Source organism: Nesoenas mayeri (assembly GCF_963082525.1).
Source record: "Nesoenas mayeri genome assembly, chromosome: 10".
In the NCBI taxonomy this organism is placed as follows: domain Eukaryota; kingdom Metazoa; phylum Chordata; class Aves; order Columbiformes; family Columbidae; genus Nesoenas; species Nesoenas mayeri.
The window spans coordinates 20,455,861-20,467,895 of record NC_137560.1 but is presented as its reverse complement, the minus strand read 5'-3'; the positions used below and the strand labels follow the sequence as shown (position 1 = coordinate 20,467,895).

General features: G+C 42.4%; 1 protein-coding gene across 19 annotated transcripts in view; it reads left to right on the top strand.

Annotated features, from left to right (window-relative positions):
- SLC6A6 (solute carrier family 6 member 6) overlaps positions 1 to 12,035 on the top strand; it is a 116,131-nt gene that overhangs the window by 88,863 nt on the left and 15,233 nt on the right. For all 19 annotated transcript variants that reach the window (XM_080350270.1, XM_080350280.1, XM_080350283.1 and 16 more), the window contains 4 exons: positions 2,741 to 2,873; positions 6,233 to 6,367; positions 8,090 to 8,193; positions 8,307 to 8,431. In XM_080350270.1, the coding sequence (XP_080206396.1) occupies positions 2,741 to 2,873; positions 6,233 to 6,367; positions 8,090 to 8,193; positions 8,307 to 8,431 (497 nt within the window). The remainder of the gene's footprint in view (positions 1 to 2,740; positions 2,874 to 6,232; positions 6,368 to 8,089; positions 8,194 to 8,306; positions 8,432 to 12,035) is intronic.

Below are 12,035 nucleotides of genomic sequence, written 5' to 3'. Positions count from 1 at the left end.
AACATTTGGTAATCAGCAGACCTTATTTGTCCAAATCCCAAGAAGGGCCGTCACATGCTAGTGGTGTGTAATCCCGAAGGGAGCAACACAAAACTAAACAAGATCTGGGGCAGCTGTCTCTGCCTTTCGGGGCAAATTGAGAGTTTTAGAAATTGTTTTATATTCTCCTTATCGTAGTCTTCTGGTCCATACTGCTTCAGCACTGGTTATTCTTGTCCATCCGACATGAAAGGATGCATCGCCTTTCCTGGTATGAAAGGTCCTTTCTGCATTCAGTTGATTAACGAGCTGGAATATCCTTCAAGGATTGCATAACTCTCCTCATGTTATTTTTGTTTATGTTCTAGAGCCAGTTACAGCTCCTGTTACATTTCCATATTGCACACCACTAAAACAAACTAATGTATGACCAAGGTTTAAGAACACGTGTTTACAGCAAACTCAGCCCCAGCCTGTTGTCCCATCGATTATATATGAGTGACAGTTACTGACAGCATCAAGGCTATAAATTAGAATTAGTAACAACTTCATGCATAAATGGTGTGAAGTTAGTTGAGTGGGCTTGGCTGAATTTAAGCAGCAGTGGGTTGTGTAACAGAACTGAAGAGCTGTTGGCTGCGGCCCCTTCCTGAACTTCAATTTTCAGGTTGAGTGCTTCTGCTGCAAAAATATGTTGGGTTAGAATCCATGAAACAGTTTTAACGCTGAAGCTCCCCTGGTAATTTTGAGCGAATTCCTTGAGGCAGTCGGTCTTTGTGAGAACAAGCCGGAGCATCATTTCGTACACTTGCTCCCTTACCATCGAAACATAATGTATCTGGCTCTTAATAACCCACTGGAGTGTCCTCCAAAAAAGCTTGAAAGGGTTGATGGGACAAACTCTAGGTGAGATGACCATTTGCTTTTAGTTCCCTAATAAAAAACAAAGAAAACTTAGCCGAATGCATCTATAGAGCTCCCTCTTCCAAAATATATTTGCAGTTAATTATTCATGGCTTCCTGAGAGTGAGCTCTATAGGCTGCCTTTTTAATATGAACTGCCCCTTAGATTGGAAAATTGCCATTTATATGTAGAAGAGCCACAGAAGGTTGCAGCTGAAATTTGTCATCTTATAAATGTATTTTCTTCTTTTGTATACACACAGCGGGTTTTTCCTTGGTTTCTTGAGGCACAGGTGAACCAGGACTGCAATTTTGTGCCAAATATTCATTACCGAGGGGTTTCTCGTAACTGTTGAATAGCTGTGCTGATTAGGGCAGACTTACCCTGTCTGGTGCCATTAGTCCTTTTCCATAACAAAATACATGTTCAGAGAGAATAAAGCACTTGGTGCGAGAACACATTCACATAGGTAATATGAGTGAATTTGGCAAACAGAGGCACAAGAACAGGTGGGTGAGGGTTTGAGTCCTATTAAACTGGTCAATCCAGGGGGTTTTTTTTCAAAAAACTAAGTGCAAATTTTCCATCAGTGACTTCATGTGCTGTTATTTCCTTGGTAGTAGGACAAAGAAAGAAAAAAGGTAATTAATTCAGGGGGAAAAAAACCCACAGTGTGTTTTCTTGTACTGGATCCAGACGCAAAACCGCACACACCACACGTGTGGTACGGCACCCCGGAACGCTGTGGTTTCTGCTCTCCGCAATGGAGGTGAAGGAAAATGCCTGATTTTTGTAGTTGTCTGAAAACAGAATTTAATTAGCATTTTTTTAGTTAGCAAGTTCATTTCTGTAGTCTCAGGGTGAACCATTTCTGTTGTGACTGAGGTCAAAATTCTCCTTGACTTAAAAAAAGCTTGCAGAAGGTCTTCAGAGTTTAGTTGCTTCATTTGTGGAGGAGTTTTATCTAAGGGAACAGTAAGAAACAGTTTGTTCTTTCATACGTATTTGACAAATGAAGTAAGTGTTGGGCACGATAAGGTGTGTCCAGTGTATGAGGACACAGTATGTTGCACGAAAGTAAAATAAAAAATAGTTTAAAATCAGTATTTGACAATGATTCATGGCAATTACCGAAAGAGAGAAGCCTTAATGAATTTCTTCCCCTGAAGAGCAGAGTATTTTTATGGTTGAATGTTGCTCCCTTAAGACGCTGTTTAGGAATTTCTTTTTATTTATTAACCTAAGTGACAGAATAAAGTTTACCCGATATCTGGAGTTAGCTAAACAAGACCTTGGTGGCAGCCGTGCTGGGGACGGACAGTGTTTGTATGTGGGGGCCACAGGGAGACCCGATCATGGCTCCAGCCTTCACCCTGCAAAGCCGCATAGCATGATGTTCCCCGCATCGCTTTTTCCCTTTGGTAATGAACGAAAATGAGGAGAAGGACATGGATGCAGGGCAGTTGCAAGTGTCCATGATGGAGACACTGTGTGCAACGCTGCCATGTGGCTTCAAAGCCGGGTTTCATGGCAATGCCAGGGTGAGCTGGTCTTGTGTCTCCCAGGGAGCAAATGTGAAAGCCTCAGAACTTTGTGCACACTTTCTTATCTCTTCCTGAAGCAGTCACAGGCTGCTAAAAAGAGCTTAAAATGAAATAACTGTGCCGTATATTGAAAAAAAAAAGTCCCACAAGCTTAGGGAAGGTGTAGGGCTGCAAAGCTCAGCTTTGCTTCCATAAGCCGCACTGACTTAGCAAGCAGCATTCAGGGCACAGGGACATATACGATACCACGCTATACTCGCAGACTTCACAATCAGGCTTTTTCATCTAATTTTGTTTCTTTTCAACTATTCAGGCGCAACGTACTGAGCTTGTCCTCGGGAATTGAACATATTGGTATTATCAAGTGGGATCTAGCACTGTGTCTTCTCCTCGTCTGGGTGATATGTTTCTTCTGCATTTGGAAAGGAGTCAAGTCCACTGGGAAAGTAAGTGCTCTTTTACCTCTTTTCTAATCATTGCAGTTAGCAGATGTTAGGAATACGAAGTAGTGCTGCTTTTAAAGCTATTCACTATGCCCTTGCAAAAATATGTATTTTTTTCACTGAATAAAAGAGGGACTTGGATTCAGCTGACATTAGAAAGTGATTGCCAATTCCCAAAATGCCCATAAGTCAAGTAGCCGTTACTGGAATGGCATCAAGAGGCAGATACTGGCATGGTTCGAGTACCACTTCATCTCTCTGGGGATGAGCGTCCTGCTGGTCCATGTTGTGAGCGTGGAAGGTCTTGGACTTGCGACGTGTGGTGCTCTGCGCTCCCTGGCCGTGCTCTCACACCGGCCAAGTTCATTCTCAGTGCAGGGGGCTGGATGTTAACATAGCTGTGGTGGGGATGTTTTAAGTCAGTGGAAAGTGCTGGATACACAGCATTTTTGAAATGCTGCTCGCTTACAGAAGAGCTCCGTGTAGACACCGAAGACTAAACTTCATTACTCGTTTAGAAGCGCTGTCATTTACAGAGATCGTGGATAGTTTGTGTTTTTAGTCTCATCGTGTGCTCTTTAGTAGCATGTTTTCCTTTAAAGGATAACAAATCATTCCTGAACCTCATCCTACTCCAGTGCAAGAAACAAATTACAGAAAATCTTGACCAATCACTTAACAACATGAAGCACAATATTATTGCCCCTTGCTTACAGTAGTGATTTTAAATCTAATTTAATGAGAAGAGGCTTTTGAAGCCATTGCACGTGCGTGGCTCTTAGCTTTCAAACCTGTTGGTTGAGGCAGCATTTCAGATGAATAACAGAGACTGAGACTAAGCTCTGATACATTTCTTGTCAAGTGAGTGGAAGGGAGCAACCCTGTTAGTGTCCCACCTGAGAGAAAGGCCAGAGCAGGAGCCCATCTTTTATCAGCCTCCAGTGAAACCCAAGAGGAGCGAGCAATTGCAAATGCCTCAAATGCAGAAAAAGCATCATTTAGCAGTTTTATTCTGTTACACGCTGCAGAATCAAGCAGGAGACAAACCTCCATAGGAAGCCAGACCTCATTAGTTCCACAGTTGACTAAACTACTTGATTTACTGTCGTTTCTCTCTTGCTTCCCCTGATTTTTATCATGGAGCCTCATTAAAATCACGCTGGTAACTTACCCTGGATTCCCGCCAGCTTTGCCCCATAGAACACCTTCCACACCTCTAAAGCATACATTGACAAAAATATTTGCTTCTCTTTTCCCCCTGATTGATGTGACCGAGTGAGGCGATTGTGTAAATTTTATTATAAAGGTGAACGCAATAAATCTCCTTCAGCAGCCGAGTCGCAGCACATGTTCCTGCAGTACCTGGTGTCTGCTTGCAAAAGGTTGCGGTAGCTCTGAGAGGTTTTTCCAAGCTCCCTATGGTACACTATTTCCAGCCCCTCTGAAGGTAACAGGTTGAAAACAAGTCTGTTAAAATCAGTTGTCTAAAGATTTGTGTTTGCTGGGTATCCAGCAGAACGTTCTCATTTCTAAGACAAGGCGGTTGGTAGGGATTTGCTGCCTCCTCTCCGCAGCATCTGAGCTCGTGCCGAGTCAAAGCCCGACAAAACCATTGGAAAGACTCTGGTTGACTCCGTTAACTTTGAGGTCAAACAAAAGTAAACTGTAAACTCTAACGAAGGACTCGAATTATTTGAGAAGTCTAGTTTACTTTAGTGGATGGTTGTTTATAGCACTTCCCTGCTTTCCAGCCTGTTAGTGGCTCTTTGGGAAAAAATAACGACATAGTTTTTAAATCTCATAGTAGCGTATTGGACAAATAAACACAAAATCATGAGGAAAAATAATAGTTGTGCTTATGTTTTGGATGTTGTGCTTGATCTTAAAAATTCCTCCAGCATTACGAGAGAATCCGTACCTGCAGTGCAAAGGCCACTTGTGAGTGTTGTTCACTCAGTTCCTGCAAATCTTGCTTGTAAGAAAGTTTTGATTTTCTCCTGGAAAGCATAGAAATCCCCCTTTTATCCCTCCGGTTTTGGTGAAACTAGGCTCATGTGCCGTATATATTGTCAATGGAAAATATACAGAAAATTCAAGGGGAGAATTAAAAAGCATATATATGAAAAGGTTTCCTTGCATTTTATGAAATTAGTCTGGCTCCATGAATGATTACGGCAATGCAGTCTTTGATTTCTCCTCATTATTCTCAGAGGACACACTTAGGAAGAAAAATGGTACATCCCACAAGCTTTGCTGTAGTTAAACAAATTCTGGAAAACACCAATATATTTTAAGTCGTGGCAGCAAACTGTAATTACCTGGGGGGATCATCTGACTCCAGGAAAAACACCCTTTCTTGGAGAGTAGTGATTCTTGATTGCAACACAGCAGTTATATAAAGAATGAGCGAAAGCACTGGTGAGCAAAGAAAAATGTTAGAGGTCAAAAAGTGTGGGTCTAAAGATAGAACTGTCCAAACGCAAGCTCAATTAACCCTCACACTGGAGATTAAAGCAAAGGGCTCTTTCATCAAATGAATGAGAAGATAACAAGAAGTAGGCTGTTGTTCATAGAGAGTGGGAATAGAGGTTAAAGATAATGAAGACATATTCTCAAAACGGGATGAATAGATCCTTAGTTTCCAGTAATGATGTTGCTGAACAGGCAGCAAGGGCAAGAATGAAGTTAAGGGACTGGAAATGACCAGCGTTGAGGCTGATGCCAACCTGAAGGGCTTCATGCACTCAAGGCGATGGGAAGGGAGATGCAGGACCATGGACCGAATTATCCTCATCTCTGACAAACGTGTGCTGTTGCCTGTAAGAGCGGTGCTGAGGCTGCGCAGCAAAGTTGGAGGTAGCACCAAAAGCCACGCCGCTGCAGGAATACAAATGCAGCCCCTATATTTAAGCCCCCCCTCGATGTAAGAGTTTCTGGCTGTCTCAGGGTAGGGCTGGGGAGGGCACAGCGTTGTTTGCAGATAAGTCTTGCGAAACACTTTGCAGGTTTTGAGTTCAAATAAGGAATGAGGTGCTTCGGGCACCCGCAGCCAGGGGATCTCTCCAGCTGCCCCGGCCAAGGCGATGTCATGTGAGGAGGACAACGAGGCCAAAGGCAGATTTGCTGACCGAAATAATGAGTTTTATAAAATCCTGTGTGTCTCTGCCTGACGTGACCTCTGAATCCACTTTGCCTCAGGCCTAAGCAGTAAGATGGTGAAGATCATTATACTAAAAGTCAGTGCAGAAACACTCAGGTTGGGTTCTTTTTAGGTATGAAGGGGCTTTGAATTCCCATCATTAGATCTCTTGATCCTGGTGCCACAGTCTAAACTTACCTATTTTTTTTATTTAAATTGCCAGGTAGTGTACATCACTGCCACATTCCCGTTCATCATGCTCCTTGTTCTACTCATCCGTGGCGTGACCCTCCCTGGAGCTGCAGAAGGCATCAAGTTTTACCTTTATCCCGATATCTCACGGTTAGCCGACCCACAGGTACAGAACTGGGGGTGGGGAGCGGGATGATTTCCTATGCGAAGGAGAATGGTGGAGGGTGATGGTGGTGATATAATGGCAGATTTTTTTTCCCCACAGTCTTTAGAGATATAAATATAGCATGAACATTAATGCTGGGTTATATTTTCCAGAGATCTGCTTGAGAAGGTCGCTGTTAAATGTGTTAATGCATCTTTCCGTGTGTATGTACGTGTGTGTATGCGTGTGTACTTTTTTTTGTATCAAAGGACTCTGAGGCTGTAGACTCTGTCCCGTTATACAATCTCAACTTTCTTGTTGGTAAGGTAAGGGAGACGCGTTTTTTTTAATGAGGATAGTCTTTAGTTTCAAAGCAGAGACACGTGAGCTTCACAGATGGAACAGCAAGCGACAACTGTGAGTACCAGTGTCACTTAGTGTCAATAGGAGGAGACTGGGAAAGAAGGGAATGAAATAATAGAAGAAAGAAGACACATGGAAAGGTGCTTTCAGCCCTGGCTAGTGGGAGCTTGGCTTGCTCTTTATGTATAGGCTGTGATGAGATTCATGTCTGTGCTCACATGTGACACTTGAGCAGACCAGCATAATTTCTGCAAATGGTGATCACATGAGAAATGAAAAAAATTGCAATATCCCCCCCAAAAATAGAAAACCAAGGGATTTTTGAAAATAACAAAATGATGGTCACAGCGAGAGGGAATGTCTTTCTTTGCTATTTCTTTCTAACGAGTCGGTGGTTAAGTAGGAAAAGTATAATTGAAAGAAACATTGCAGAAACTTGGTTCGTTCTCTACTCTTGCCCTCTTTGTACAGGACACCCGCTTTATAGGAGGCATGATATTTTATGAATGAATCACCATTTATGGGACTCTTATCATTTTTATTATCTACTCTTAGCCCTAAGCCCAGCGCTGAGGTGGTGGGAGGGAGGAGGGGACGATCTACGTTCTTAATTCTTGCTTACTTAGACTCCTTAGTGTTTCTACTGGCATTAGCAGAGTTGCATTATCAGGAAGAAGCGAACAGATGGGATTCGGTGGATGCATTTTGATAGCTTTCTATGTATTTTCTAACCGAGAAGTTGATGGTGTGCTGTTATTTCACTCTGTATGTTTTTTTAATGTAATCAGGAGAATCATGAGCCTGAGATCAGATACGTATCTTATAAAGTGCATTGTATTTTACTTGTTTTTCCCCTACCCCTACCGCTTTTTATCTTGCTTTTGAACAGATACAAAACCAACCAGAAAGCTAGAAAAATAAGCAAACCAAATGCACAAATGTGTTTTCTCAAGCTTTTCACATCCTCAGTTTAGTGACTGTCAGCTGATTGTAACTGAAATGAGTTAGCACAGATATAAGCAATGTTATAAATACTTCTGCGTTTCCTATTGCTCTGAAACACGTTTATTGTCGCGCCAACAGGAAGGATCAGCTGAGTGACTAAGAAACTAGAAATACTGAGCATCTCTGGGGAGGTGATATGGGAACTGTTGTAGAGATGATGTTCTTGTGGGCTCTGATGCTAACAGTTTTCTTTTCCTATAAAAGCCAAACTTGCAAATGTGATGTTCTCTTTCCCTCTCTCCCTGACCCTTTAGCTATTACCCTCAATGGAAGCAATTATTGTGTTGATTTTTGCGTAGTTTGAACTGTGTGTTTGTATCGAATGTTGCAATGCAACAGTGCCAGTAATAACAGTCTTTCTGTCTTTCCCTTCAGGTCTGGATAGATGCAGGGACACAAATCTTCTTCTCATATGCAATCTGCTTAGGAGCAATGACTTCCCTGGGGAGCTACAACAAATACAAATACAACTGCTATAGGCAAGTTTCCATCCAAGGGGGTTTAGTGTTTTAGCTAAATGATGTAAATAAAGTAGGGACAATGGGTTAATTTTTTTTTAATTAACTTGCTCCATGACATATGTGTGACTTAGGGACTGTTTGCTGCTGGGATGCCTGAACAGTGGTACCAGTTTTGTGTCTGGCTTCGCAATTTTTTCCGTCCTGGGCTTCATGGCACAAGAGCAAGGGGTGAACATTGCTGATGTGGCAGAGTCAGGTACGATGGTATTTGTGGCAGTGGTGGTGGGCACTGCCGCCCAGCGTGTGAGCAAAGTTCTGCAGACTCAATCAGCTAACATCTAAGCAATAAAAACAGGACAAGGTTTCCCATAATCTCCGGAAAAATAAGCACATTGTTGATTTGGGCTTTCACGTAGAGCAGTGAGGGTTAGCCGGGGTTGTATTGTTTACTCTGTCTTGATTAACAGGGCAGCGAACACATTTCCTAGAATGTGCTAATCCATTAGAGTTGAGATTAGAGTTACAGTAACCACTCCATTATCTAGGGTCATTGATTCAACAATTTATTCCATCCTCCTTTTCAGACTACCTTTATTTTCATGCAAATAGCCAGTGTTTATGTATATTTTCATACCTTAGTTTTGCTTGCTCACAGTGGAGAGCTGCAGTGGGAGTGTTACCTTGGCCTTTTGCAGGGACATACACGCAGACATTCCCAAATCTCCCTGAAAGCCAAGAGAAGTTGGAGAACTCCATTTCCTTGGTTCTGTGGACCGTTTCATCCACGTGAACTCCAGCTGTTGCAATCCTGTATGTGCCGTCTGTAGCTTCAGGGTGAGGTTGTCAGACCCACGAGAAGCCCATTTTGAAACTGGCTGCACACTTAGATTCCTCCCTTGGTTCAGAAACGTTCTTCCCATTAACGTCCAGCTGCACACTTGCAGCTGAAGGAGGCTGAACCCTCATAGCAGGTGAATGTTTTCTCAGACAAAACAGAAGACATTTTTTCCCCCGTGCAAGTCTTGTCCATGAGGGCAGGTATAACCATGTGTTCTCATGTAGAACCGATTAGATGGGAATTACCATTCAAAAATAATGAGTCAGGCCTCAACCGCCAAGAGGCTTAAAGCTAATCAGATTCAAGTAATAACAATGTCACCTGCCTGCACTTTTGTCATTTCCTTCTGATTTTTTTTTCTTTCTGAGCAATTTTAATTCACCCAAGTAGCATTTGAAAGCTTTCCTCTGCTTTCCTCTGCAAACATGCTATTGAACTGCAAAAGTCAATAAGTCTTCTGATCACATGGCTCTGGAATTAAGTCTTTAAGAAAAATATCTCACTTCGCAAGGGCTAATGACAAACTAATGGCATTGGTGGCACCGCTGGATTCTTGGGTGGCTGCAATTGGCACACCTCTCGCAAGTGTAATTAGTTAACAGTCTTGGCCAGAATGCTTATTTTGATCAGAGGTTGATTGCTTTGCTTGAAAACAGGAAGCAAGGGAATAAACCTATTGAATGAATCATAAATAGCCCCTTTTTTTTTAATATGTAGGTGGATCAATTCCAAGAGTAGCATTTTTAAGTATTTCCACATGAGGTTTTTATCTGGTCAATATTTATTCTAATTTCTATTATTAAATCTGTGTGAAACAGGCAGCTATATCCCTGTTGCTTTACATTTTTAGAATTAAACCATTTTCTAGTCACGTTGGATTTTTAAGTCATTTTAAAATGCAAATTAACTAACAAACTTAGTGTCTACATAGCATTTTTTCATCAAACAGCTCAAAAAGCATTTTTTTAAAGGAGGGATTTTATATCTTGTTATAGGGACAGGAAGGGCGCTGATTAGCTTCCCAACTCAGTTTTCAGTGTCTTGCATATTTTGCTGTTGATTCCTTCAGGTTTTCTACCTTATTTAAATTCAGCCTCAGTTGCTAATAGCCAGAGACTTCAACCATCTCACTGTTCAGTGGGTTGCCCATCATCACCGGCTGTCCTAAGGGATGTTTTTACATGGCAGTAAACATTACCAAAATTATCCCAACCACTCCCCATGGGTTTCCTCGCTGCCTTTCTCAGCAGAGATTGAGTGCAGAGCCACCAGAGACCATTTGGTCCCCGTGGGATGAGTGTCCCAGGACCCACATGTGGCCATGGGGGAAGCTCTCGCTGCTGAGTTCTCAGTGCAGAGACATTCAGCAGGAGCTCGAGCCTCTTTTTTTTGGCCTTGCCTTTTTTGCTTTCTTATGCTGGAAGGTCAGAACGGCTCCCCTGGGTCGGGAAAGGTGAGCAGAGTCACTGCCACTTGGCCGTGGCACCAGGGAAAGGACATTGTCCAAGACCTCCTGCTCCCCCCGTCTCGTCCCAGTGAGTTAAATCCCTCCTGTTTCCTTGTTTACCCTCTTGCAAGCCAGGGGAACATCAACAAATTTGCTGACATCAGAACCTCATGGCCACATCTTTTTTCCTGTGCCAAATTCAGCCTTAGCGCAATGTGCCCAGGACACGCTTGTCAGTGAGCGGTGGCTTCTGCTGGCCCTTCACCGTCCCTAAGGGGTTTACACGACAGTTAAATTAGACCCCTGTGGCTTCCCAGATTTTTAATAAACAGCCCCTAGATTTTTATTTTTCTTTTCAGAAATACTTTTAAAGGCAGAGAGGAAAGCAGCAGAGTCTCCACAGAGCCGTAGTGAGTCCTGCCCAATCTGTGCTGTGTCTCTGGCTGGATAAAATACTTGAGTGCCAGTGCAATTTGTAGCAGCGTTAAAACAGCACAAGATTTGCATTTATTTATTTATTTATTTATTTATTTATTTATTTATTTATTTAAATCCCATTTGCAAACAATTTCCAATGAAGCGGGCCTGCCTATAGCGCCTTGGGTTTCCTAATGCCGGCCCGCTCTCTGCTCTCCAGCTGGACCGCGGCGCTTTGCCAGCAAACGGCCAGCGAGTGGGCCGGGATTGTGGCAACCTTAATTAGCTCTTAATAGCAGCCACAAGTCCTTCACTTTTGCAAAACACCCTTCAGAGCAACAGCGTTTCACCTTAAATACAATTTTTAGATTATTTATATTCAGCCGAGGGGATGCCAGGAACATTTTCTTTCACACGGACTTTTCTGCTCTTTCTATTTCAACGCTTTGTTTCAAAGGACGACCAAAGCTAGCGCAGGGCTAAGGGCACAAGGCTGTGTCACAGTGCAAGGACAGTGTCACTGGCCAAAGCGTACAGAATTGCAGCAGGTTTTGAGGAGAGCAGTTTTACATCTGTCTCATCTGTTGCACAGATCAGCTGTAAATACCATTGGTAGCGGTTCTTCCTTAGGAAGGATCTACTGCATCCACAGAGTCAGGAGGCAAAAAGCAAAGCCCCCCCCCCAAATTTGAGACATTCACTATTTTTTTGGTATCTTCTGTCATATAAAATTTTAGTTATGTTTCATTTTAAATAAAATTAGTTGCTCGATTGTTGGCTAATTTGTATTTATTTCTGCTCAAGTATTTTCAGTGACCTAAAGTTTTCTTTAGTTTGGAAAAAAAGTCATCTTTTTTTTCCCTCTTTCTCTTGTTTCTTTTTCCATATTTCTTGTTGGAAAGGAAAAGCAGGAGGTAGGAAGAGCATAGTTCGAGATTTTTCTGTCCAGATGAGAGATAAGATTTCTGTCCCCACACTGCAGCAGTTTAAAAAAAGTTCTTTTTCCTATTCAAAATCACTTGAATCCACTTGAAAATCCTGCTTTTTTTGAGGCTACTTAAAACAAGCGGATGAGCCAAGCATTCCCAAGTTTAATCTGAATTTCAATCTGCCCTCAGAACTTTTTGGCGGCTTCACCAAATTTCTGCAACCACTTTG